Below are 27,931 nucleotides of genomic sequence, written 5' to 3' on the forward strand. Positions count from 1 at the left end.
CCTGATTTACTGCAATAGAAAAAAAATACCCAGAGCCCAGAAAAGTAAAAAAAGTAAAAAAATCATAATTTTTCTACCGTTTCTGCATACCTGACCATACCTGTAGGAGCCAATCACTTGGGAACTAGTGCAGGGAAGCTTCAATTTTAAGTATTTTGTGGATAGATAAGACTTTATTGCCCACTTGGAAAGGTGGCTGGGGGGAAAAGCATTTGTTGGCTTGAGTTTTATTTATTATTTTATTATTTATTTATTCGATTTTTATCCCGCCCTTCTCCTTAGACTCAGGGCGGCTTACAACATGCTAGCAATAGCCCTTTTTAACAGTGGGGTTTTGCTAGTTCTCGTAGGGCACACTTGGTATTCTCCCATGCTGCCTTCAGTGATTCCATCCATTCATTTAATAATATGGATGAAGGGGATTCACAGGCCACTCAAGCATGGGGATTGTTGGCTTGTCTCGGTTAGCTATGCTATGAAACCTTCGACAACACCGAGCAGAGAATTTTAATAGAGCATGGATGTGTGATAAAGCCAAAGACACAGACTTAGTTAAATAAGTATTATTTACATATAAACAGAATATAAACTGTTCTGCCTGACTGGGCTCAGGCAATGCGTAACAGTCCAAGGAAAAGAAATCAAACACACACGTGCTCTGCTAACCAGCAAACTTGTATTAGATAAACAAAAAAGGGTTACTCAAAAACAGTTCTTAGTGTCCAAAAACAATGAGAGTGCAAGGCTTACTTCAGCCGCATACAAAAACACAGGAAAAAACAAACAGAGACAACCTGGAATGAGCAAAGACATTTCAGGAGTCCTTTTGAATCTTTGGAGCAAACAGCAAGTCCCAGCGTTTTCACCTCCCACTTGTCTGAAAAAGCTGGGTTGAAAACTCCAACGGCACGGAACAGAAATTTCAGAGCAGGAACCACAAAATAACACAGATAAACAGCTACAGTTTGCCTTGGCCTTTGTTCCCTTTTATCCCTTTAGCCCTCATTAAGGGAACCACACCCAGCCCTCAGTATAAGAACCACACCCAGCCCAGATGCTCCTATAATGACTTGTAATACTCCTTAAAGCGATCCCTTCTTTGCATAGCTCTTTGGCTACGCAGACCAATATATTGATCTGCAGAAGAACCCAGGGACGAAAGACTGTCTGAGGGACTGCATGCCAAATCCCCTGGGCTGTCTGCTGAATCCTGCACCAGTGGCCTCGTTCTCCTGGCTGTCTGCCACGTCTTCCTGGCTGTCAGCCACATCTTCTTGGCTGTCAGCCAGGCTTTCGCATTCACTTTGTGCCGCGTCTCTCCCATCTGTGGGAGCAACGGCTGGCCCAGGCCCAAACACAACAATAAACAATCCAAAATTTGCACGTAGCAAATACAGAACAATACGCACTGAGCGATTACAATATAGAAAAACAGAATATAGATAACAAGTACAAAGCTAAAATATATAAAGAGATAAAGCACGACTCCCTGTCTCAGGCAAAAGTAAAGTAACAAGGAACTGACTGGGCAAGATCATGAGCTTTTATAGCTTCAATGACGAAATAGCCTTGAACTCTTCAAGTAAATGTTAACTCCTTGAGTGCACATTAACCCTTTCAGTACAAGTTTGGTACAGTTTACAATATGCAGTTTATAATGGCAATCCCTAACACACATGTACCCTGTACTAAAAGGGATAAACTCCATGATGCTGGTGACTTGGGAAGTTGTGAAACGGGTACTGCTGTGCACTGCGTTATTGCATGCTACCCCAGCGAATGGCAGAAGCTCTGCCCAGTTGGACTGCTGGTAGTGGACATAGCACCATGGCGTTAACTCATTCCACTACCCCATTCGTATTCAGTTTCGAAAGCCGAATGTGGTGGTGAATTAGACCCCTCTATGGGAAATGATTCTGCGGGGAACCCCATGCAGCCTAGAGATCTGCTTTATGAACAATTTTGCGAGCTTTTCTGCAGACGGGAGGTCAGAGCAAGCTGTGATATGGGCTGGCTTTGAAAGTGACCTCCATTCTCAATAAAATCCATGGCAATCTCCTCCCAAGGTCAGGAGGGTATGCCACTTGTTGGATTGATCCAGGAGGCCTCTTCCCTAACCTTTTTTTCGTGGCTTTTTTTCATGGGATTAGAACGGCCCCCACCCTCCTTGCCTTTCGCAAGTTACTCAAGACCCACCTTTGTCGCCAGGCGTGGAGTAACTGAGATACCCCTGAACACATATAGCTTTAATGAATGGTATGATTGTATTGCATGGTTCTTAATGATGGGTTTTAAATGTTTTTGTTTTCTTTTTACATATTGGATTTGTATATTGTTGTGATTGTTGTAAGCCGCTCCGAGTCTCCGGAGGGGGGTGGCATACAAAAATAATAAATTAAATTAAAAATTAAATGACACCCAGGCCTTACGGAAAGCCAGTAGGGTGGGAACAGTATGGACTTCTGGGGGGGGGGGGAAGGAGTTGATTTCATAAAGCATTCCCACATGATGCTCTGGTCATAAGTGTGAAAAATGGTCACGAGTCACTTTTTTCAGTGCCGTTGTAACTTCGAACAGTCATTAAATGAACTGCTGTAAGTTGAGGTCTACCTGTAGTTTCTCTGCTGCTGTGAAGACACCTATTATCAACTAATCCATGAAATCAGCAGGCATTGAGTGCCACTCTGAAGAGACTTGAGTTGAATTTTTATGCAGTATAATTGACGTCCTCCTAACTTGCTTGTTCTTTTAGGAAGCTCCGACCATCAACGGTACTTCCTTGGAGAAGTGACAGACTTGCCCAAGGGAATGTATAACAGCAGCAGGATGGGGGCCACTTCTGACTCTCCAGGGAGCCAGAAAACCCCACTGAAGGAAAAACTGCACAAATGCCAATATTGTGGGAAGCTCTCTGAGTGCCGCGCCCACTTGGTGATTCACGAGCGAACCCACACAGGGGAGAAACCTCACCAATGCTCAGAGTGTGGGAAGAGCTTCACCCGGAAGGCATCTCTGATTATCCACAAGAGGTTCCATACGGGCGAGAAACCCTACAGATGCTCGTTGTGCGGCAAAACCTTCGGCGATAAAATCGGGCGCCTCATCCACGAGAGAACTCACACTGGGGAGAAGCCGTACAAGTGCGCCGAGTGCGGGAAGAGCTTTGGCACTCGTTGCAACCTCCTGAGGCACGGCAGAGTCCACACGGGTGAGAAACCCTACCGTTGCTCGGACTGCGGCCAGAATTTCCGATACAGACCGCAATTAGTGATCCACGAAGGGACCCACACAGGGGAGAAGCCATATAAATGTGCCGACTGTGGAGAAACATTCAGTCAGACGCGGCATCTGGTGATACACAAGTGGTCTCACACGGGAGAGAGGCCTCACCAATGCGCCGTCTGCGGCAAAAGTTTCAATCAAAACTCGGATCTTGTTACGCACACCAGGACCCACACTGGGGAGAAGCCGTATGTCTGCCCTGACTGTGGGAAGAGTTTCTTTTCGAGTTGCCAGCTGAGGAAGCACGAGAGAATTCACACCGGGGAGAAACCATACCAATGCTCAGAGTGCGGGAAATGCTTCACTTACAGTTCCCACCTCACCACGCACAAGCGGACACACACGGGCGAGAAACCCTACCAATGCCCGGATTGTGGGAAATGTTTCATTTCTAGTTCTCACTTCACCGCCCATAAAAAGACACATAGTGGCGAGAAGCCCTACCAGTGTACCTACTGCGGGAATAGTTTCATCCAGCGATCGCAGCTGGCCAAACACGAGAGGTCGCACACGGGAGAGAAGCCGTTTGTTCCGAATGTGGGCGGAGATTCCGGCGGAGCCAAGGGCTCAAAAAGCACACGAGGACTCACACTGGCGAGAAGCCGTACAGATGCTCCGCCTGTGACAAAACTTTCTCCAGTTCTTCTAATCTGTCCAGGCATCAGAAAATCCATGCTAGGGAGAAGCTGTAATGGGGCGTTTTTACACAAAAGATGGTAGGGCGATTGAAGCAGCTCATTTACAGGTAGACCTCGTTCGAAGTGACAATTGACTTGAAAAGGGGGACTTACAACCTGTTTTTGCAGTTCTGACGATCATAAATATGGACGTATTAGGTCTTTGTGCATGCGTCGTTCCAGATAGACGCACCGAAAGAAAGCTCCCTCATGTGAAGGAGGAAAAGTGAAAGTTAACCCTCGACAACCCTCTCTAGCTTGGTGAAAAGTGGATTGAGAGGAAGCGAATTGAACGGAGCTGTTGAAAACTTTATAAAAAGGAGTTAAAAGAAGAAGCAAGTAACAGTTTTAAACGTGCGTAGGGAGAAAAGTGAGAACAAAGGAAAAGATGGCGTCTACTTCGGAGCTGGAAGGAAAGATGGATTCGTTGCTAACGGCATTTCCCAGCATGGGACAGCTGCTCCAAGATATGAAAAAGGAAATATCGGCTGTTGGTGCTGGGGTGGCAGACTTGAAAGAACAGTCTAAAACACAAGATCAAAGAATTGGGAAACTGGAGGAGGGAAAGTCTCGCCAGGAACTCCGCATAATTAACTTGGAGGACAGACAACGGAGGTCCAATCTTCGCCTGAGGGGATTTCCTAAAGACTTCGCGGAGAGTAAACATCTTATTCAAGCAATTCACCAGTGGTTCAGTGAAAACAATGTTAAATGTGACCTAGAAGAATTTGAAAGAGCGCACTGGGCTTTTGGATCTCGGAACCGAGGTGATCAAAAAGATATTATTGTAAGATTTACCTCGGAAAGGAGAGCGGCAGAAATATTCAGAGAGTTGAAGCAGATTCCAAACTTACGTTACAAGGCTATTCCAATACGCGTTTTAAAAGATTTGTCTGCTGAAACCCTCAAGATGAGAAATCAGATGAGAGAAGTGACCTCCCAACTTTACGAAAATGGAATCAGGTTCTCATGGCGTTATCCAGCTACAGTATTTGTTTTTAAAGACTCCAAAGTTTTCCAGGCGAGATCTTTGGAGGAGGGAAGAAATTTGCTTCATCAGCTGGGGATAAATCCGGAGGGAACGTCCCAGGCACTGATATCGAAAAGCCAGCCAGAAGCAGGAGATGATGAGTTGTTTATGCTCCAACCGATCCGTGCAGCAGAACAAAGCAAGGAAGAAAAAATTGCAGCTCTCCAGAAGGAACTGGATTTTCTCCAGGAGAAAGAGAAAGAGAAAAGAGACGAGCCAAGAGTTACGCGCCAGAAGAAGAAATAATGAACTGAACTGAGCTGACTTGCTAATATGATACCATGGTTTTCAACTAATTAATCTCTTTTTTGTGTATTTTTTTTTGTTTTTTTCGCTAACTAATAAGGGGAGAAGAGGGAAGGAGGGGGGAATCTTTTGATATGCTATTAAATGGGGAGAGATGGGGGAGCTTTCTGGTGGAACGCAAATCCAGGGGTGCCTCTCGATAACGAAAGGTTTTTTCGTTGCCTCCCCCTGGGGGGGGGGTCAGGGAAGAGGCACTAGGGTGGGGATTCATGGTAATTAAAAAGCATTTTTCCGGTAGGCTCTGTTTTGCAGGAGGGGGAAATGTATTTAAAATTATGTAAATGGGTGATATAGGGTTATTGTCGTTGAATGTAAATGGTCTCTCATCACAGAAAAAACGTTATAGAATCATGAAGCTGGCTAGGGATAGTAAAGCTGATGTTTTATTCTTATCAGAAACTCATAAAGGAAGGGAAAAAACAGATAAATTAGTTACAAATAGCGAGTGGCAACAAGTTTATGAGTCGAGAGGGACGTCCAAATCAAGAGGAGTCGCCATCTTGTTTAACCGAAGAGTGTACTTTCAATTAATTAATATTAAAAGGGACAAAGACGGTAGAATGTTATTTATTAAGGGGAAAATAAAAAATAAGTTAGTAATCCTAGCGGTAATTTATGCCCCTAATGTAAATGCAAAACAATTTATAATGAATGTAAAATGGAAACTAGATAATTTTGCGGAAGGTACAGTAATTTTAGCAGGCGATTTCAACTTGGAATTAACAGCAGAGAGGGGGGAAAAGAAAAAGTTACATTTAAATAAAATCAATATGACGGATTTACATGAAAAACACAGTAAACAGGGACACCTTTTATTCTGCAAGACATAATAAATTTAGTTGTATTGATTATATGTTAATTAATAAGATAGCTGAGGCAAAGCTCAAGAAAGTGGAAGTGAAAAGTATTTGGTTATCAGACCACGCACCTTTATTAGCAGTGATTGAGTTAGAGGCTGGCAGGAAACAAAGGATTTGGAGATATAACCCTCTGGTTTCAGCTAATGAGGAAAATAGAATTAAATTACAAAAGGAACTGAATGGATTCTTTTGTATTAATGCAACAGGTGAGATTAAGCAAACAATAGTTTGGGATACACATAAGGCTGTTATGAGGGGTAATTGTATCAGTACTGAAGCTTTTATTAGGAAATCCTGGGAAGCTGAAAGGAAAAATTTATTAAGAGAAATAGATTTAATCCAAGAAACCTTAAAAATTACAAGAAATAGAGATTGGAACTCACTATTATTACTTAAGAAAAAGAAATTACAATTACTTGATGAAGAAAGATGGAATAAAATGAAGATGATTATAAAACATAGAATTAGGGGATGGGGGAACAAATCAATGAAGCAAATGGTACATTATTTGAAAAAAAGAAAAGAAATCCCATATCTCTGCTTTAAAGGACAAGGAAGGTGTAATTAAACGTAGTAATGCAGAAATGGAAAAAATAAGGAGTGATTTTTATGGGAACTTATACAAAAAAGAACACATTACTTCGCAAACCATAGAGGTCAAAGAGAAATTAACGGAAGAAGATAGACAAATGCTAAATGCAAAAATTACAAATGATGAGATATCTAGAGTTATTAAAGGGTTGAAACCTGCTAAAGCCCCAGGTCCAGACGGTTTTACTGCTGAATATTATAAGACGTATATGAATGAATTATTACCGCATATGGAAAAATTGTTTAATAATGTAATTAAGACGTTTGAAACTCCACAGACGTGGAAAATGTCAGAAATTATAACTATCCCAAAACCAGATCGTGATCTAACCGATCCAAGTTCTTATCGCCCTATCAGCTTATTAAATCAGGATTATAAAATATTTATGAAAATATTGGCAAACAGGGTGGAGAATATTTTACCAAAAGTAATTGGAGAAGACCAATATGGATTTGTTAAAGGAAGGAAGATTTATGAACCAATAAGGAACGTGGTCAATGTTATACACCATGCTACCAATACCAAAAGAAAACTAAGTATTCTAAAATTAGATGTCTACAAAGCCTTTGACAAAGTTAATCATGATTACCTATTTCAACTATGTAAAGATTTAAATATGGGAGATTCATTCTGTAGAATTATAGAAACAATATACAGTAGAACCTCGACATACGAGCTGCTCTACTTACGAGCTTCTCGAGATAAGAGCTGGGAGGGGAGAGACATTTTTGTTCGTCTCCCGAGCTCAAATCCGGGATACGAGCCGAGAGGAGCCGGGCGCTGGCTTGCCTTCCTTCCTTCCCACTCGAACAAAGCGTCGCGCCCCCCTGACGCTTTCGGCGGCTTCCGAAGCGACGCTGGGCTCTTTTGCCGCCAAAAGCGTCAGGGGGGGTGCGACGCTTTGTTCGAGTGGCTCTGCATCAGCGCGGGAAGGAAGGAAGGCAAGCCAGCGCCCGGCTCCTCTCGGCTCGTATTCCGGCACTTGGTGAGCGGAGAGGCAGTCGCCTCCCCTGCCGCCCCACTCTGGGGGTCCTTGGCTTCTGCTGGGGGTGGGGGGATCCGAACGCCGGCAAAGGCTTTTTTACTGTTACTGTATTCCGAGTGGGCTAGCAGGGAGATAGGGAGCGCGCGCAACCGCCCGTGCGCCCCCGACATTGAATATGTCCGCTGAGAAGAACAGAGAGAGTGAGTGAGAGCAACAGACAGCAAGATAGAGAGAAAGTGAGAAAGAGAGAGTGAGAGAAAGGGGGGAGAAAGATAGCAAGAGAGAGAGAACAAGAGAGAGAAAGAGCGTGAGAAAGAAAACAAGAGAGAAAGAGAGAGAGAGAGAGAAAGCAAAAGAGACAGAAAGAAAACAAGAAAGAGAAAGTGAGAAGAAGAGAGAGAAAGAGGGGGAGAGAGAGAGAAAGAGAGAGGGGGGAGAGAGAGAAAGAGAGGGAGAGGGGAGAGATAGCAAGAGAGGGAGAGAGAGAAAGAGAGAGGGAAAGGGGGGAGAGATAGCGAGGGGGGAGAGAAAGAGAGGGAAAGAGAGGGAAAGGGGGAGAGAGGGGGGGGAGAGAAAGAGAGAGGGAGAGAGAGAGAGGAGATAAAGGAAGAGGAGAGAGAGAAAGGAAGAGAAAGAAAGAAAGAGAGAGAGTGAGAGATGCTCAGTGAGCCTTTCTTTGAAGTTGCCTTTCTTTCTTTTTTCTTTCTTTCATTCTTGCTCTTTTTCTTTCTCTCTTTTACCTTCCCTTCCTCTATTTCTTCTTTTCTTTCTCCTTCCTACCTTCTTCCCTCCCTCCCTCCCTTCAGTCCTTCCTATCTTACTCTCCCCTTTCATAAGTTTCCTTGCTTCCTTCCTCTGTTCCTGTCCCTTCCCCCTTTCTTTCTTTCTTTCTTTCTTTCTTTCTTTCTTTCTTTCTTTCTTTCTTTCTTTCTTTCTCTTGATCGCCCCTTTTATGGCGCCGCTGACAGCTAGCTCCCCCCCCCCCCCAAACTGGCCATGGAAAACTGGTCTAGCTTAAAGCCGGTCCCTGGTGCAAAAAAGGTTGGGGACCTCTGTCCTACAGGATTGGGTGGCAGAGAAGTTGAATAAATAACTAATGAATAAAAATTAACAGTTTGCCATGTTGATTGTTTTGGGTAAAAAGAGGAAGGGAAGGAAAGCTCTCAGCTTATCATCTTATTTATAACAATAGGTAAAGTTACATTTATTCTTGTAATGTCTATTTCCTGACTTGGCCTAGCAAGGTCAGAAGAAACATCAGCTTTAATGATTATTCATTTTGCACTCCATTTCTGAGACCATAGAATGAATAGGATTTCTACATCCACTTTCTCTAATTCTAGTCCTATCAAAGGATGGTCAGAGGCTTCCCCCAGAAGGAGCAATAATAGGCTTGTGGGCCAAAGTGCTGACCAATAGTGCAGATCTGGTTGACCTTCTAATTGTTGGCATTAAAACTTTCTACTTGGCTGATTTTAATTTTTGTGCTTGCAGGCAAATTCGGGATAGGAGCGTTGGCTTCCGGTTTTCTCAGTGGGAATAAAGAGGTCTCGGTGGTGTCGGTGTTTAGAGCGAGCATGGCTCCAAAAAAGGTGTCCGGTACTGCAAAGGCCGCTGAGAAGAAGAAGAAGATGATGATATCCATAGAAGCGAAGCAGGAGATAATTAATTTGCACGATAAAGGGACTCGTGTTATTGAACTTGCGAGGAAGTTCAAACGCAGCACGTCCACCATTTGTACAATCCTGAAGCAGAAGGACATCCTTAAAGGTGTTAAAGCAGCAAAAGGTGCGACGATAATTTCCCAACTTAGGACGTCTGTTCATGAAGAGATGGAGAGGTTATTGTTAATTTGGATAAAAGAAAAGGAGCTGGCCGGAGATACAATAACAGAGGCGGTCATCAGCGAGAAGGCTCGTGCGATATTCTCCGATCTAAAGAACAATGAACCATCCTCATCGGGAGATCCAGATGAGTTCAAGGCAAGTCATGGGTGGTTTGAAAGGTTCAGAAAAAGAAGTGGCATTCACTCAGTAGTTAGGCATGGGGAGGCAGTGAGTGCACACATCAAGGCAGCGGAGGAGTTTGTTGTGCGTTTTGCTAGCCTGGTTGAAAAAGAAGGCTATGTCTCTCAACAGATATTTAACTGTGATGAGACTGGGCTGTTTTGGAAGAAAATGCCCCGTAGGACTTTCACTACTGCCGAGGAAAAGAGCCTGCCAGGACATAAGCCCATGAAGGACCGTCTAACCCTTGCATTGTGTGCAAACGCGTCGGGTGACTGTAAAGTAAAGCCACTTCTCGTGTACCATTCAGAGAATCCTCGCGCGTTCAAGACGCACAAAATCCTAAAGGAAAAACTCCATGTCATGTGGCGCTCCAATGCAAGGGCATGGGTAACGAGGCAGTTCTTTGTGGACTGGGTAAATCTTGTTTTTGGTCCTACGGTGAAGACATATCTTTTGAATAATGAACTCCCCCTACAAGCCTTACTGCTGCTCGACAATGCTCCAGGCCACCCACCTGCTCTTCAAGAGGACATCCTTCAAGAATTTCAGTTTGTGAAGGTTGTCTTTCTCCCACCCAACACGACTTCAATCCTGCAACCAATGGATCAGCAGGTCATAGCTAACTTCAAGATGCTGTACACGAAGCATCTGTTCCGCCAATGTTTCGATGTAACAGAGAACACCAACTTGACACTGCATGAGTTTTGGAAGGATCATTTTAACATCGTTTCTTGCCTTGACTTCATTGACCTTGCCTGGCAAGAAGTGTCAAGGCGAAACTTGAACTCGGCGTGGAAGAAGTTGTGGCCTGCTGCTGTTGCACCAAGGGACTCTGCTGAGCCCGAGGGTGAGACCGAGGACATCACCGAGACTGACACCCCATTGGAGGAGATTGTGTCACTCGGTAAGTGTATGGGTCTGGAGGTAGACGAGGGTGACATCAATGAGCTTGTCGAAGAGCATGAAGAACTGCTCTCTACAGAGGACCTGAAGGCGCTCCATGAGATGCAACAGATGGAGATGACCCAAGAGATGAGCAGCAGTGAGGAAGAGGTACAGGAACCACAGAAAGTCATTTCTACCAGTGAAATAAAAGCGATGCTAGCGCAGTGGGAGAACGTTGTTAGTTTCATCGAAAAAAATCACCCAGAGAAAGTAGCCACGAGTCGTTCAGCTGCACTGCTCAATGACACCTCATTGACTCACTTTCGCAACATTTTGAAAAGCAGGCAAGAGCAGATGTCATTGGATAAATTTCTTATGAAAAGAGCTGCTCCAAGTGAAAGTGCAGCCAAAAAGGCAAAAACAGATGATTAGGCTACTGTGTACATATGTAAATTTAAAAGTTTAAGAAAGTTTACAAGTTAAGTGAAAGAAACTTCATTATTCATTTATATGTACATGTACATTTCTTCATTAAAAACATGTCTTTCTGCATAATTTAGACTAACTTTGTGAGTTTTTTGAGGGCTGGAACCAATTAAAATTATTTACATTAATTCCTATGGGGAAAAGTCGTTCGAGATAAGAGCTGCTCGACTTAAGAGCCCATGTCCGGAACGAATTAAACTCGTATCTCGAGGTACTACTGTATTCCAAATGTGGTCTCACCAGCACTCTATATAGCGGGATCATAATCTCCCTCTTCCTGCTTGTTATACCACTAGCTATGCAGCCAAGCATCCTACTTGCTTTCCCTACCGCCTGACTGCACTGTTCACCCATTTTGAGGCTGTCAGAAATCACTACCCCTAAATCCTTTTCTTCTGAAGGATTTAGGGGTAGTGATTTCTAGTGCAGGGACGCTTTAATTTTAAGTATTTTGTGGATAGATAGACTTTATTGCCCACTTGGAAAGGTGGCCGGGGGGGACAGCATTTGTTGGCTTGAGTTTTATTTTTGTATTTTATTATTTATTTATTCGATTTTTATGCCGCCCTTCTTCTTAGACTCAGGGCGGCTTACAACATGTTAGCAATAGCACTTTTTTAACAGCGGGGTTTTGCTAGTTCTCGTAGGGCACACTTGGTATTCCCCCATGCTGCCTTCAGTGATTCCATCCATTCATTTAATAATATGGATGAAGGGGATTCCCAGGCCACTCAAGCATGGGGATAAACTCCATGATGCTGGTGACTTGGGAAGTTGTGAAACGGGTACTGCTGTGCACTGCGTTATTGCATGCTACCCCGGCGAACAGCAGCAGCTCTGCCCAGTTGGACTGCTGGTAGTGGACATAGCGCCATGGCGTTTACTCATTCCACTACCCCATTTGTACTCAGTTGGAAAGCCGAATGTGGTGGTGAATTAGACCCCTCTATGGGAAATGATTTTGCGGGGGACCCCATGCAGCCTAGAGATCTGCTTTATGAACAATTTTGCGAGCTTTTCTGCAGACGGGAGGTCAGAGCAAGCTGTGATATGGGCTGGCTTTGAAAGTGACCTCCATTCTCAATAAAATCCATGGCAATCTCCTCCCAAGGTCAGGAGGGTATGCCACTTGTTGGATTGATCCAGGAGGCCTCTTCCCTAACCTTTTTTTCGTGGCTTTTTTTCATGGGATTAGAACGGCCCCCACCCTCCTTGCCTTTCGCAAGTTACTCAAGACCCACCTTTGTCGCCAGGCGTGGAGTAACTGAGATACCCCTGAACACATATAGCTTTAATGAATGGTATGATTGTATTGCATGGTTCTTAATGATGGGTTTTAAATGTTTTTGTTTTCTTTTTACATATTGGATTTGTATATTGTTGTGAGCCGCTCCGAGTCTCCGGAGAGGGGTGGCATACAAAAATAATAAATTAAATTAAAAATTAAATGACACCCAGGCCTTACGGAAAGCTAGTAGGGTGGGAACAGTACGGACTTCTGGGGGGGGGAAGGAGTTGATTTCATAAAGCATTCCCACATGATGCTCTGGTCATAAGTGTGAAAAATGGTCACGAGTCACTTTTTTCAGTGCCATTGTAACTTCGAACAGTCATTAAATGAACTGCTGTAAGTTGAGGTCTACCTGTAGTTTCTCTGCTGCTGTGAAGACACCTATTATCAACTAATCCATGAAATCAGCAGGCATTGAGTGCCACTCTGAAGAGACTTGAGATGAATTTTTATGCAGTATAATTGACGTCCTCCTAACTTGCTTGTTCTTTTAGGAAGCTCCGACCATCAACGGTACTTCCTTGGAGAAGTGACAGACTTGCCCAAGGGAATGTATAACAGCAGCAGGATGGGGGCCACTTCTGACTCTCCAGGGAGCCAGAAAATCCCACTGAAGGAAAAACTGCACAAATGCCAATATTGTGGGAAGCTCTCTGACTGCCGCGCCCACTTGGTGATTCACGAGCGAACCCACACAGGGGAGAAACCTCACCAATGCTCAGAGTGTGGGAAGAGCTTCACCCGGAAGGCATCTCTGATTATCCACGAGAGGTTCCATACGGGCGAGAAACCCTACAGATGCTCGTTGTGCGGCAAAACCTTCGGCGATAAAATCGGGCGCCTCATCCACAAGAGAACTCACACTGGGGAGAAGCCGTACAAGTGCGCCGAGTGCGGGAAGAGCTTTGGCACTCGTTGCAACCTCCTGAGGCACCGCAGAGTCCACACGGGCGAGAAACCCTACCGTTGCTCGGACTGCGGCCAGAGTTTCCGATACAGACCGCAGTTAGTGATCCACGAAGGGACCCACACAGGGGAGAAGCCATATAAATGTGCCGACTGTGGAGAAACTTTCAGTCAGACGCGGCATCTGGTGATACACAAGTGGTCTCACACGGGAGAGAGGCCTCACCAATGCGCCGTCTGCGGTAAAAGTTTCAATCAAAAGTCGGATCTTGTTACGCACAACAGGACCCACACTGGGGAGAAGCTGTTCGTCTGCCCTGACTGTGGGAAGAGTTTTATTTCGAGTTGCCAGCTGAGGAAGCACGAGAGAATTCACACCGGGGAGAAACCGTATCAATGCTCAGAGTGCGGGAAATGCTTCACTTACAGTTCCCACCTCACCATGCACAGGCGGACACACACGGGCGAGAAACCCTACCAATGCCTGGATTGTGGGAAATGTTTCATTTCTAGTTCTCACTTCACCGCCCATAAAAGGACACACAGTGGCGAGAAGCCCTACCAGTGTACCTACTGCGGGAATAGTTTCATCCAGCGATCGCAGCTGGCCAAACACGAGAGGTCGCACACGGGAGAGAAGCCGTTCGTCTGTTCCGAATGTGGGCGGAGATTCCGGTGGAGCCAAGGGCTCAAAAAGCACACGAGGACTCACACTGGCGAGAAGCCGTACGGATGCTCCGCCTGCGACAAAACTTTCTCCAGTTCTTCTAATCTGTCCAGGCATCAGAAAATCCATGCTAGGGAGAAGCTGTAATGGGGCGTTTTTACACAAAAGATGGTAGGGCGATCGAAGTAGCTCGTTTACAGGTAGACCTCGTTCGAAATGACAATTGACTTGAAAAGGGGGACTTACAACCTGTATTTGCAGTTCTGACGATTGGGGCCCCTCCACAGTCATGTGATAAAAAATTTCAGGCACGTGGCAACAGAACATTTGCGGTATCCCACAGTGACCTGACCACCTTTATGCAATGGTAGTTTGTTTATTTATTTATTAGATTTGTATGCCGCCTCTCTCTGTAGACTCGGGGTGGCTCACAACAGTGATAAAACAATATGCCATAACAAATCTAATATTGAAGTCTAAAATAACAATTTACATTAGAAGCTAAAAAACCCCATTACAGTGGTACCTCGACATACGAGTTTAATTCGTTCCAGACCCGAGCTCGTAAGTCGATCAACTCGCATCTCGAACGAATGCCTGTAGAGTTTGTTTTTCGCGCCGAGATAACTGGGAGCAAGGAGATTCTTGCGCCACCTAGTGGAAGCTCGGCTCATATTTGAGCTTGGTTGTCGAACAGAAATTTTGCTTGCGTCTCGGCTCGTAACTTGGAATACTCGCATGTGGAGCAGCTCGTATCTAGAGGTACTACTGTATATAAAAAGCATACAAACAAACATACCATACATAAAACTACATAGGCAAGGGGAGATGTCTCAGCTCCCCCATGCCTGACGGCAGAGGTGGGTTTTAAGAAGCTTACGAAAGGCGAGGAGGGTGGGGGCAGTCCTAATCTCTGGGGAGAGCTGGTTCCAGAGGGTCGGGGCCGCCACAAAGAAGGCTGTTCCCCTGGGTCCCGCCAGCCGACATTGTTTAGTCGACGGGACCCGGAGAAAGCCAACTCTGTGGGACCTAACCGGCCGCTGGGATTCGTGCGGCAGAAGGCGGTCTCGCAGATATTCTGGTCCGGTGCCATGAAGGGCTTTATAGGTCATAACCAACACTTTGAATTGTGACCAGAAACTGATCAGCAACCAATGCAGACTGCGGAGTGTTGGTGAAACTTGGGCATACTTGGGAAAGTCCATGATAGGTCTCGCAGCTGCATTCTGCACGATCTGAAGTTTCCGAACACTTTTCAGAGGTAGCCCCATGTAGAGAACGTTACAGTAGTCGAGCCTCGAGGTGATGAGGGCATGAGTGACTGCCCCCCTCGCCACAGCTGAAAGATGTTTCTCTAATGTGAGCTCTGGATCGAGGAGGACGCCTAAGTTGCAGACCCTCTCTGAGGGGGTCAGTAATTCCCCCCCCCAGGGTAATGGACGAACAGATGAAATTGTCTTTGGGAGGCAAAACCCATAGCCACTCCGTCTTATCAGGGTTGAGTTTGAGTCTGTTGACACCCATCCAGACCCTAACAGCCTCCAGGCACCGGCACATCACTTCCATTTAGTTCAAATGTTATCTGGAAAATTGACAGTGTTGGATTTAGGACCCGTCGCTTAGTAACCGTTGGTTACGATGAACCTCCCAAGGGGAACGTATGACCAGATTTGATCTGATGGTTGACATTCCCTCCAACAATAACTTTGACTGTAATTTTGGGCACTTGGCAATCAAGTTGCATAATTTTGGGCACTTGGCAATCAAGTTGCATTTACAGTCTTTTGCAATGTCCAGTGGTCACATGACTGCACCCTAAATTGATTAGCGGAGGGATTCAGTCAAGATCAAGTGGATACTAATACCACTCTATAAAGCCTTAGTAATACCACACCTAGAATACAGCATCCAGTTTTGGTCATCACACTATAAAAAAGATTTTGAGAGTCTAGAAATAGTTCAGAGAACAGCAACAAAGATGATTAGGTGATTGGAGACTGTTGTGGTTGGCTCTGGCCCAGCTCCTGCCCCAGGGAATGTGGAGGTGGAGGCAGGGGAAACATCAACATGTCCCAGGCCTGTTTTGTTGCCGGCAGAGTCAGGGAGTGCAGTTTCCTCGGACGAAGAAGAAGGTGGGGGTGACTTGGAAGAGGGGGGCTTGGCACACAGCCCAGGAAGCCAATCACCATTATCTTCGGTCGATTCGGATGATGAAGTGTTAGACCCACGCAGGTGCAGACTTATGCATCGAAGAGACCAATTGAGGACATATTACAGGGGATAAGAGAGGCCACCTGTGTTTGGGTGGGGCTCCAGTAATTAGAGCTGCGATTATCTGATCGCAGTTCTTCAGGATCGTGCCTAGCTGTGTCTGAACTTTGTGGATTTTTCACGCCTTTGACACCAAAGCAGAGTAAAGTGTGTGTGTGTTTCACTTCGTGGGAAGAAGGAGGGCTGTGACGTTTCTTCACAGCTACTAGCTAAGTACTTAAGGACTGATTAAGGGACTTGTACAGCCGACAAGGTTGTTTTGGGGAAGAGTGCTCTTTGCAATACAAAAAGGGTGCTTTGTTTCTTTTGAATTTTGTGATAAAGGACATTGTTTTGAATTTTCAAACGTGTGTGTGTGTGTCTGAAATTTGTACCCTTGAATCTTCAGGAGGCTCCTACCAGAGAGCCCGGCAGAACAGAGACTAAAACTTACTAAAAATGATTGCTGGAACTGGACATAGTGAAGACAAGGACCAAGGCTAACATGATAGCAGTCTTGCAATATTTGAGGGTCTGTCAAAGTGGGAAGGGGGTTCAACTTATTTTCCAAAGCATCTGGAGGCCAGACAAGGAATAACAGATGGAAACTGAACACGAGAGTTTCAACCTAGAAATAAGGAGAATCATTTTTGGCCAACATGAGTGAAGCTGCCTCCCTTTAAGCTTCTGGACTGATGTGCACTAAATCCACAGAAAATCCGTCACAAAATTGAGCATTAGTTTTGATTTATGCTGAGAATCACTCATATGAAAGGGCAGTTTTCTGCACATTAGTAACCTCCAAGTATTTTGCCCAAGCTATTTAGGAACAATAAGGCTGAAATCTAACCCATCTAGAAATTGGGAAGGCTACTAGCAATTTTGCCCTCTAGCAAGTTCTGGAGATGAAGATGGAAATATAATACCTCCTATCTAAATCTGATTTGGAAGCAATACTTGTTAATAAATAGAACATTTTGCTTCATGGAGTGGTGCGTGCTCTATTGTTGAAGGTTTTCAAGAAAAGAGTAGACATCTATCTTTCTGTCTATCTGTCTTTCTATCTATCTATCTTTCTTTCTTTCTTTTATTTTCTTTCTATCTATTTTTATCACCTCCCATGGAGATGAGTAAAGGCTTCTTCCACATGTTTCCAACCAATGCCTTTTTGTGCTATTTTTTTTGCCAATTGAGCCTGCAATACTTGCTGATGTCAATCCATCTTGTTTTAGAACTCTTTCATGGATGCTCTCTCTCGCTCTCTTCCTTCCTTCCTTCCTTCCTTCCTTCCTTCCTTCCTTCCTTCCTTCTTTCCTGTCTGTCTGTCTATCTATCTATCTATTATCTACCTGCCTACCTACCTACCTATTGTCAAGAGAACCTGTAAAGTCTACTGTGGCAAACAATCAGAAGGCCTCAAATTGCTCCTTAGCAGACTAAACTTTGTCAAAGTCTAGAGCTGCGCCTATTAAAACAATGGAGCTGGAAAAAGCACCATCAGACCCCTGGTATGCTTTATAAGGTTAGATATTGATGAAAAAACAGCATCTATTATTGCTGTAAGTTATCCTGAGTCCTATGGGATTAAATTAAATTAAATCTCCATCCAAGAATTTGCATGGCTGAAGGATGGTGGGCCTTGTAGTCCGATGATATCTGCAGGTCTGCCTCGCCCCTCTTCAGCATCAGTGCCTTCCTAACTCGCATGCAGATTTCATTCATTCATTCATTCATTCATTCATTCATTCATTCATTCATTCATTCATTGGATTTATATGCCGCCTCTCTCTGAGGACTCGGGGTGGCTTACAACATATAAAAGGACCAATATAAACATCCTAAATCCTATTAATTTAACTAATTAATCTAAAAGCCCTAGTAACATTAAAAATCACTCATTACCATTCCCTGACATACATTATGTTCGTCAGCCAGGGGGCTAGAGTCCATGGCCCCAAGCCTGGTGGCATTCTTTTACCATTGCACTGATAGTCAGTCTTTCTTTAAAAAAAAAATAGAAGTATCATGAGAAAATATTATTTTACTGAAAGAGTAGTAGATGCTTGGAACAAACTTCCAGCAGATGTGGTTGGTATATCCATAGTAACTGAATTTAAACTTGCCTGGGATAAACATATATCCATCCTAAGATAAAATACAAGAAATAGTATAAGGGCAGACTAGATGGACCATGAAGTCATTTTCTGCCATCAATCTTATATGTTTCTATATTTTCTGCAGTCAATTTTGGAGTGATTTTACATTCATTCATTCATTCATTCATTCATTCATTCATTCATTCATTCATTCAGTTAGTTAGTTAGTTAGTTAGTTAGTCAGTCCAATATATAATACACATTGAAGAGAATAGATATGTAGTAATATAAATAAAGAAAAGAATAGAACAAAAGATATAAAAGTATAGGTGAACATATTTGAAAGGAAGAAAAGATAAATGAGATAAGGAGAGACAATTGGACAGGGGACGGAAGGCACACTGGTGCACTTATGCACGCCTCTTACTGACCTCTAAGAAACCTGGAGAGGTCAATCGTGGATTGTCTAAGGGAAAAATGTTGGGGGTTAGGGGTTGACACTACTGAGTCAGGTAATGAGTTCCACGCTTCGACAACTCGGTTGCTGAAGTCATATTTTTTACATATTTTTTAATAGTTTGTATCTATTACGTGGTCTTGTGTTGTTGCTGCTGAAGATGAACAGGAAGGACGTTATGGTGTATTATCTTACGAACAACAGGTAAATCAGATCGGAGGCGACGTAGTTGTAGATTGTCCAGCCGTAGTAGATCTAAGTATTGCCCACAAGATCATATGCTGCAACGTCCTGCAACGTCCTGCCTGTTGGCGATTACTTCAGCTTCAACCACAACAACACAAGAGCACACAACAGATTTAAACTTAATATTAACGGCTCCAAACTTGACTGTAAAAAATATGACTTCAGTAACCGAGTTGTCGAAGCGTGGAACTCATTACCGGACTCCGTAGTGTCATCCCCAAACCCCCAACACTTTACCCTTAGATTATCTACGGTTGACCTATCCAGATTCCTAAGAGGTCAGTAAGGGGCGAGTACAAGTGCACTAGAGTGCCTTCCGTCCCCTGTCCTATTGCTCCCCTATATCTCCTATACCTTTCCTCTATTCCTATATCTCTTCTTCTATTCTTTCATTGATATATTCTATTCCTATATCTTCTTTTCTATTATTTCTTAGATATATTTTACTATGAGTATCTCCTCTATAACCTTCATCATGTATTTTACTATGTGTGTATAGATATATATACACACTAAAACCCTCATTGTGTATTGGACAAAATAAATAAATAAAAATAAGTATTTGGAGTCTGGAGGAGTATGGGTTAAAGGCACAGAGCTTTCCTCTGTGCCTAGAGAGGAGGCAGGAAATAGTAGGGAAGGGGTTGGGGGAGGAGCCTAGTTTCCTGCCCATCCCACCCCTTCCTGGTCTCCAGACCTCCCTTTTACTCCAGGGCTGTGGGATATCACTTCTTGGAGATCACTTCGTGGAGATGGCTGCCAGGTGAGCAAGGATGCTGCACGGTGGGGAGGAGGTGACATCCCCAGGTGCAGGAAGAGAAGCGAAATCACCTGAAGTGGGGGAAGAAGCATGCAGTCCATTTACAGGTGGTCCCCCTCCCTTCTGAGTCCCTGCCTTGGCTTGCAAAGTTGTGTGCTTTGTGTTGCAAGAGGAGCGTTGGACCAGGAAGGGGAGGGGGGAGAGGTGAGGAGGGGGAATCCCCAGGTGCAGGAAGGGAGGGGGAGATTCCTGGGGAGGGGAAGAAGCATGGAGGTGGTCTTTTTACAGCAGGCCCCTTCCCTTCTAAATTCTGCTGTCGTTACTTGCAACCGCTGCGCCTCTGCTAGACTCTGATTCCCCTTGAAATCTTTCCTTCAAATCTCCTTCGTTCCCCACTCAGCCCAACGTGGTGGTGATGGTGGGAGGTCCTGGTCTAGAGGCAGAGGTTAATTTTTTAAAGGTTTTTTTTTAAAATTTTTTTAAAAAAAAATGTATTTCTTTTTATTTTTTTTATTTTTTTATTTTAATATGTATGGATATATGTTTATCCCAGGCATGTTTAAATTCAGTTACTGCAGATTTACCAACCACGTCTGCTGGAAGTTTGTTCCAAGGATCTACTACTCTTTCAGCAAAATAATATTTTCTCATGTTGCCTTTGATCTTTCCCCCAACTAACTTCAGATTGTGTCCCCTTGTTCTTGTGTTCACTTTCCTATTAAAAACACTTCCCTCCTGAACCTTATTCAACCCTTTGACATATTTAAAATGTTTCGATCATGTCCCCCCTTTTCCTTCTGTCCTCCAGACTATACAGATTGAGTTCATGAAGTCTTTCCTGATACGTTTTATGCTTAAGACCTTCCACCATTCTTGTAGCCCGTCTTTGGACCCGTTCAATTTTGTCAATATCTCTTTGTAGGTGAGGACCTACATATGCTGTTCTAACCATTAGCTAAATCACGGGTTCTCAAACTATAGCCGTCGGGCTGCATGAGGTCCGCCAAAACCATTAATCCAACCCGCGCAGGACCACAAAGTTGGCCCACCCACATCACCCTTCCTACCCTTCAGCTAAGCACAGGACTTTCCTTCATGATTCCCACGGCCTGGAACTAAAAGGTAAGGCCAACAATTTTGGCCTGCAGAGATGTTCTGGAGGTGGGGGAGGTAAAAAACGGAGCCACAGGAGGCCAAAAATGGCTATAAATAACCTCATAAGCCCCCAGAAGATAGAGAAAGAGAGAGAGAGATTTCTCAAGCTCCTTGGACTTGAGAAGAATTGCTGCAAAACTGAGTTTTCTGAAGTGGACCAATAGCTCCAAAACAACTGAAAAAAACTATCTAGTAAAAAGAAAAATCAACCGAAAGAGCAACACGCAAACAAAAAGCAAATAAAACACTCCAAGGAGCAAGACAAATTAAAGTTTAATTTGTTTGCATTGTTTAATGGGCTGTTAAAAATTGGCCACGCCAACCTAGTCACATGACCTAGCCATGCCCACCCAGTTGGCCCGGGCACCCAACACTCTGAGGGACCATGAATTGGCCCCTGTTTCAAAAGCTTGAGGACCCCTGAGCTAAATTGAAGTAATTACATGTTCCAATCTGGGTCGTCACTGGGACCAGAGGTTTTGTCTTCTGAGCTTTCGGACTTGTGCTGGATTCCTTCTTCAGGGAACTTCTCTCTAGCAAAGTGTGTGCTGTTCTGTGTGTAGTATTTATAGTGCCTGTTGAGTCTATTATTATTATTATAAATTAATTATTATGTGGCTTTTTGGATGTAACAAGCAGGAAGAGGGAGATTGTGATCCTGCTGTATAGAGCGCTGGTGAGACCACATTTGGAGTACTGTGTTCACTTCTGGAGACCTCACCTACAAAAAGATATTGACAAAATTGAACGGGTCCAAAGACGGGCTACAGGAATGGTGGAAGGTCTTAAGCATAAAACATATCAGGAAAGACTTAATGAACTCAATCTGTATAGTCTCCAGGACAGAAGGAAAAGGGAGGACATGATCGAAACATTTAAATACGTTAAAGGGTTAAATAAGGTCCAGGAGGGACGTGTTTTTAATAGGAAAGTGAACACAAGAACAAGGGAACACAATCTGAAGTTAGTTGGGAGAAAGATCAAAAGCAACATGAGAAAATATTATTTTACTGAAAGAGTAGTAGATCCTTGGAAGAAACTTCCAGCAGACGTGGTAGATAAATCCACAGTAACTGAATTTAAACATGCCTGGGATAAACATATATCCATCCTAAGATAAAATACAGAAAATAGTATAAGGGCAGACTAGATAGACCATGAGGTCTTTTTCTGCTGTCAGACTTCTATGTTTCTATGTTGACTGGGGTGTGTTGGTGACTGCTTTTAAGTTGTTGGCTGTTGTTTGCTTGTCCTGCCCAGCCCTTCACCAATCTGAAAGCTTGATAGGCTGGCTTGTAAATCAACACCCTATGTGACTGACGAGGGACCCGTTTCCCAGACTTCAATAACTTCCCTGGCTGTTTTTGGGCCTGCTTCTGTTATTTATTTATTTATTTATTCATTCATTCATTCATTCATTCATTCATTCATTCATTCATTCATTCATTCATTCATTCATTCGATTTTTATGCCGCCCTTCTCCTTAGACTCAGGATGGCTTACAACATGTTAGCAAAAGCACTTTTTAACAGAGCCAGCATATTGCCCCCACAATCTGGGTCCTCATTTTACCCACCTCGGAAGGATGAGATTTGAACCGCTGACCTACAGATCTACAGTCAGTTTCAGTGGCCTGCAATACAGCACCCTACCTGCTGCGCCACCCCGGCTCTCTGTGAAAACTATAAATACTACATATAGAACAGTATACAGCTAGAGAGAAGTTCCAAGATTGGCTCCAACATGAATTTAAACACTTGGGAGGCCAAAACCTCTGGGATGTCGGAAGTGTGAAAAATGATTTTATGCTATAAAATCTCTGGGACTGGTGGTCAATCCAGATTGGATCCTTCAACATTATCTTGGGACACACATATACTGTATATATGCCTTCAGTCCTGATATAATTATGTTAATATGAGTAATTACATTTAATATATTTAATTAATATGTTTGATATAATTAATCAAATTAACCCAAGATTAAAGCAGTTCCCCAAGGATTTTGACTGCCTACTGGATTTTCATAATGCTTGTAGAAAATCAGCTGGATCATCATTATGAATCTTGGGCTTCCCTTTTGTACATAGAAACATAGAAGACTGACGGCAGAAAAAGACCTCATGGTCCGTCTAGTCTGCCTTTATACTATTTCCTGTATTTTATCTTACAATGGATATATGTTTATCCCAGGCATGTTTAAATTCAGTTACTGTGGATTTATCAACTACGTCTGCTGGAAGTTTGTTCGAAGGATCTACTACTCTTTCAGTAAAATAATATTTTCTCATGTTGTTTTTTATCTTTCCCCCAACTAACTTCAGATTATGTCCCCTTGTTCTTGTGTTCACTTTCCTATTGAAAACACTTCCCTCCTGGACCTTATTTAACCCTTTAACATATTTAACCCTGCTGTTCTGTTTGAAAAAACTCCCTAATGTTATGTTCCCGGGTCTATTTGACCCGGACTGCAAATTGATCATTTTAGGTACTTATATTTGGTCTTTTTTAAAGCTTTTTTCACCTGGAAACAAGTTTGAACATTTCTGCACACAATGGAATGAAAATTGAACTGAAAAAATTAATCCTTATTGGTTTATTTTGCACATAAATGTGCCCCCCCCATTTTTGTGAAAGTTTTTTCAATTTATGGATAGTTTTGCTTGCAAAATGCATTCTATTTTACTGGAGTTGGTGTGGGATTGGTAGCTTGAACCTTTCTGAACATAATGATATGAAAATTGAACTGAAAAAAATGATCCTTATTGGTTTATTTTGCTCATAAATGGGCCCCCATGCTTATACTCAAATAGGCTTATACTTGAGTAGGCTTATACTCGAGTATAAAACGATATGGTCTTATATTCAAAAATAAACCAATAAGAATCATTTTTTTCAGTTCATTTCTATTTTTCTTATGTTTAGGATTGTTCAATTTAGTATATCAAAACTTTTGGGTTTATTGATAATTTTGCCTGCAAAATGCATTCTATTTTACTATTCTATTTTGGTGTGGGATTGGTAGCTTGAATCTTTCTGAACATAATGATATGAAAATTAAACTGAAAAAAATGATCCTTATTGGTTTATTTTGCTCATAAATTGAAAAATCCATAAATTGAAAAAAACTTTCACAAAAACCGGGGGGGGGCACATTTATGTGCAAAATAAACCAATAAGGATTAATTTTTTCACTTCAATTTTCATTCCATTGTGTGCAGAAATGTTCAAACTTGTTTCCAGGTGAAAAAAGCTTTCAAAAAGACCAAATATAAGTACCTAAAATGATCAATTTGCAGTCCGGGTCAAATAGACCCGGGAACATAACATTAGGGAGGGTTTTTTTTTCAGCAAGAAAGAAACCCCCCACCCCCCAAAAAAAATTATCATAGAGAGAACCCCTGAAATGATGAAAAGTCATGAAATTTCAAGTTTCAGATATGCAGGGAAAATTTTTTACAGGGACTCAAACTTGGCTTCGGGTCACATACAACCCGAACAGAACAGCAGGGTTAAATGTTTCGATCATGTCCCCCCTTTTCCTTCTGTCCTCCAGACCTGTGTTTTTCAACAAGTGTGCCGTGGCACACTAGTGTGCCGCGAGACATGGTCAGGTGTGCCGCAAAGAAGGAAGCTCAGGTTCCGGTCTCGCAACTTTTTGCTGAGAGAGAGAGAGTGAGAGAGAAAGAAAGAGAGAGAGAAAGAGAGAGAAAGAAAGCAAGAGAGAAAGAAAGAGAGAGAGAAAGAGAGAGAAAGAAAGCAAGAGAGAGAAAGAGAGAGAGAAAGAGAGAAAGAAAGCAAGAGAGAGAGAAAGAGAGAGAAAGAAAGCAAGAGAGAGAGAAAGAGAGAGAAAGAAAGCAAGAAAGAGAGAAAGAAAGCAAGAGAGAGAGAAAGAGAGAAAGAAAGCAAGAGAGAGAGAAAGAGAGAGAAAGAGAGAAAGAGAAAGAAAGCAAGAGAGAGAGAAAGAGAGAGAAAGAAAGCAAGAGAGAGAGAAAGAGAGAGAAAGAAAGCAAGAGAGAGAGAAAGAGAGAGAAAGAAAGCAAGAGAGAGAGAAAGAGAGAGAAAGAAAGCAAGAGAGAGAGAAAGAGAGAGAAAGAAAGAAAGAGAGAGAAAGAGAGAGAGAAAGAGAGAGAAAGAAAGAAAGCAAGAGAGAGAGAAAGAGAGAGAGAAAGAAAGAGAGAGAGAAAGAGAGAAAGAAAGCAAGAGAGAGAAAGAGAGAAAGCAAGAGAGAGAGAAAGAGAGAGAAAGAAAGCAAGAGAGAGAAAGAGAGAGAGAAAGAGAGAGAAAGAAAGCAAGAGAGAGAAAAGAGAGAAAGAGAGAGAAAGAAAGCAAGAGAGAGAAAGAGAGAGAGAAAGAGAGAGAGAAAGAAAGCAAGAGAGAGAGAAAGAGAGAGAAAGAAAGCAAGAGAGAGAGAAAGAGAGAGAAAGAAAGCAAGAGAGAGAGAAAGAGAGAGAAAGAAAGCAAGAGAGAGAGAAAGAGAGAGAAAGAAAGCAAGAGAGAGAAAGAGAGAGAAAGAGAGAGAAAGAAAGAAAGCAAGAGAGAGAGAAAGAGAGAGAAAGAAAGAAAGAGAGAAAGAAAGCAAGAGAGAGAAAGAGAGAAAGCAAGAGAGAGAGAGAGAAAGAAAGCAAGAGAGAGAAAGAGAGAGAGAAAGAGAGAGAAAGAAAGCAAGAGAGAGAAAGAGAGAAAGAAAGAGCGAGAGAAAGAGAGAGAAAGAAAGCAAGAGAGAGAGAAAGAGAAAGCAAGAGAGAGAGAAAAGGAGAGGAAGGGGGGGGGGAGAGAAATTAGGAAAAAGGGGAGGAAAAAAGAGAAATGAGAAAATTATTGAGACAGAGAATGAAAAGAAAGAGGGAGAAATGAAAGAGAGAGAGAAGTGACTCTTGATTTAAAGCAGATGATAAAAAGCACCCAAAGAATAAGAGAGAGAAAAAACCCAGCCCTCACCTGTTTTTGGAAATGGTTCAAGAGTGTGTATACACACACACATACAAGGGTGGGAGGAGACAGGGATGGAAAAAGAGAGGAGAGTGCCTTGGGGTGTCATTTTGTGTCATTTTGATTGATGGTGTGTCCCAGGATTTTGTAAATGTAAAAAATGTCCGTGGCTCAAAAAAGGCTGAAAATCACTGCTCCAGACTATACAGATTGAGTTCATTAAGTCTTTCCTGATACGTTTTATGCTTTATGCATAAGTAATTATGATAATTTCTCTTTCTGCCAGGAAGAAAGATGGAGGTATGCGAATTGCCTGGATCCCAGTCAGGAAAGAGTGCGCCAGCAAGGGGAAACATTCGAACTGCAGCAACACAGGAGTATCTGAAGGGTTTCGCTCCATCCCAGATTAAGCAAGAATCAGAACAGAGCCCAGGCCAGTTGTGTGAGAGCCAAAAAAGAGAAGCTCCAAGGGCTCTATATTTGGATGGAAGAAACTCTCCATCTTCTCAGTCACCAGAGAATAACAGTAGGCCACCTCTTAGCAGAAAGGACAATTTGCATCAACAGGCCTTCAGTGGAAAAGCTGCAAACGAAACCTTTCCAGTTCTGGGCTGCATGGACGTTCCTGAATTTTACGAAGGCCTGGATTCCTCAGTGGAAGTGACGGAACAGTTGGGGGAGGAAGGCAAGCTGAGCCCGACACTACAATGCCAACGCTTCCGGCAGTTTCGCTACGACGACGCTGAAGGGCCTGAGAAAGCGTTTGGTCAACTCTGGGACCGCTGCTGCCAGTGGCTGAAGCCGGAGCGTCACTCCAAGGAGCAAATCCTGGAGCTGGTGATCTTGGAGCAGTTCCTGAGGATCCTGCCACCGGAAATGCAGAAGTGGGTTTTGGAACAGTGTCCGGAGACGGGGAGCCAGGCGGTGGCCTTGGCCGAGGATTTTCTTCAGAGGTTGCCACAAGGAGATGAGCAGAGGGTGAGCATGGATCGCTGTCATATTGGGCACCCTTGTAGAGCTCAGCTTATGGCCACAATTGAATCCCATGTTTCTGTTGCTAAGTGAGACATTTGTTAAGTGAGTTTTGCCCCATTTTGCAACTGTTAACCATTGTGGCTGTTAAGTTAGTAACATGTTTGTTTGTGGCTGTTCAGTTAGAAACGGGAAATCTGGCTTCCCTGTTGATTTTGCTTGTGGCAAAAGAGGATCACGTGACCTCGGGACGTATCAGATTCAGGGATGGTCTTCGTTTTTTTTTTTAATGATTTATTTATGTTTTCAGATACAGTAAAAAGAAGAAATATCTCGTTACACATTGCAGATCGTAACCCGTTCCCCCCCTCCTATTGTTTACAATTCATTTTCTAATTCGTTAATTACCTTTTTGAGAAGAGAAGAGATAGTAAGAAAACAATGAAAATAGAAACATAGCAACATAGAAGACTGACGGCAGAAAAAGACCTCATGCCGTCAGTCTTCTATGTTTCTATGGTCCCTTTTTGTTATTATCTTTTGTCTGAGGTCGTCTGGGAAGCTTTATGTCTTTTAGCCTCTCCTTGTGTCATTCTACCCTGGATCCAGCGATGCCATTTATCCCACAGTTTATCTTCCTCATCCGTGTGTATACCTTTGATGTCTCTTGACATCTTGTCCATCTCTGCACAATAGAAATTTTTTTCTATTATTAGCTTTTCTGATGGAATGTCTTGTCTTTTCCGACTTTGAGCATACATTATTCTTTTTTTAAAAATTTATTTTATTTAACATACAAACATTTAAACACCATACAAACAACATTAAACATTTACAATTTCCTATATGCATAAAAAGTTAATCTTTTACAATTCTATTTACAGTGGAACCCCGACATAAGAGCTGCTCTACTTAAGAGCAACTCGAGATAAGAGCTGGGAGGGGAGAGATATTTTTGTTCTACTTACAAGCCCAAATTCGAGATACAAGCGCCAAGGAGCTGTCTCCTGAAGCCAAACGCTAACTTCCGTGTTCGGCTTCAGGAGACAGCTGTGAAGCGGCGCGCGTGTTTTAAAAGGTTGCAGCCG

At 43.1% G+C, this 27,931-nt stretch overlaps 2 protein-coding genes across 5 annotated transcripts in view; both read left to right on the plus strand.

The window, feature by feature from the left end:
* LOC139163010 (zinc finger protein 263-like) overlaps positions 1-27,931 on the plus strand; it is a 73,474-nt gene that overhangs the window by 10,445 nt on the left and 35,098 nt on the right. For 2 of the 4 annotated variants that reach the window (XM_070743900.1, XM_070743901.1), the window contains one exon: positions 26,158-26,849. In XM_070743900.1, coding sequence (XP_070600001.1) covers positions 26,158-26,849 — 692 coding nt within the window. Of the gene's footprint in view, positions 1-19,749; positions 19,789-26,157; positions 26,850-27,931 lie in introns of those variants that run through there. The other 2 variants (XM_070743903.1, XM_070743902.1) reach the window with 2 other exon arrangements.
* On the plus strand, positions 1,537-14,192 carry LOC139163227 (zinc finger protein 721-like). Its single transcript, XM_070744183.1, has 5 exons — positions 1,537-1,582; positions 2,753-3,785; positions 3,866-3,970; positions 9,267-11,020; positions 12,898-14,192. The coding sequence occupies exons 1-5, from the start codon at positions 1,537-1,539 to the stop codon at positions 14,121-14,123; spliced, it is 4,164 nt and encodes a 1,387-aa protein (XP_070600284.1). The 3' UTR covers positions 14,124-14,192.

The sequence above is a fragment of the Erythrolamprus reginae genome, chromosome 2 (assembly GCF_031021105.1).
Source record: "Erythrolamprus reginae isolate rEryReg1 chromosome 2, rEryReg1.hap1, whole genome shotgun sequence".
Classification (NCBI taxonomy): Eukaryota; Metazoa; Chordata; class Lepidosauria; order Squamata; family Dipsadidae; genus Erythrolamprus; species Erythrolamprus reginae.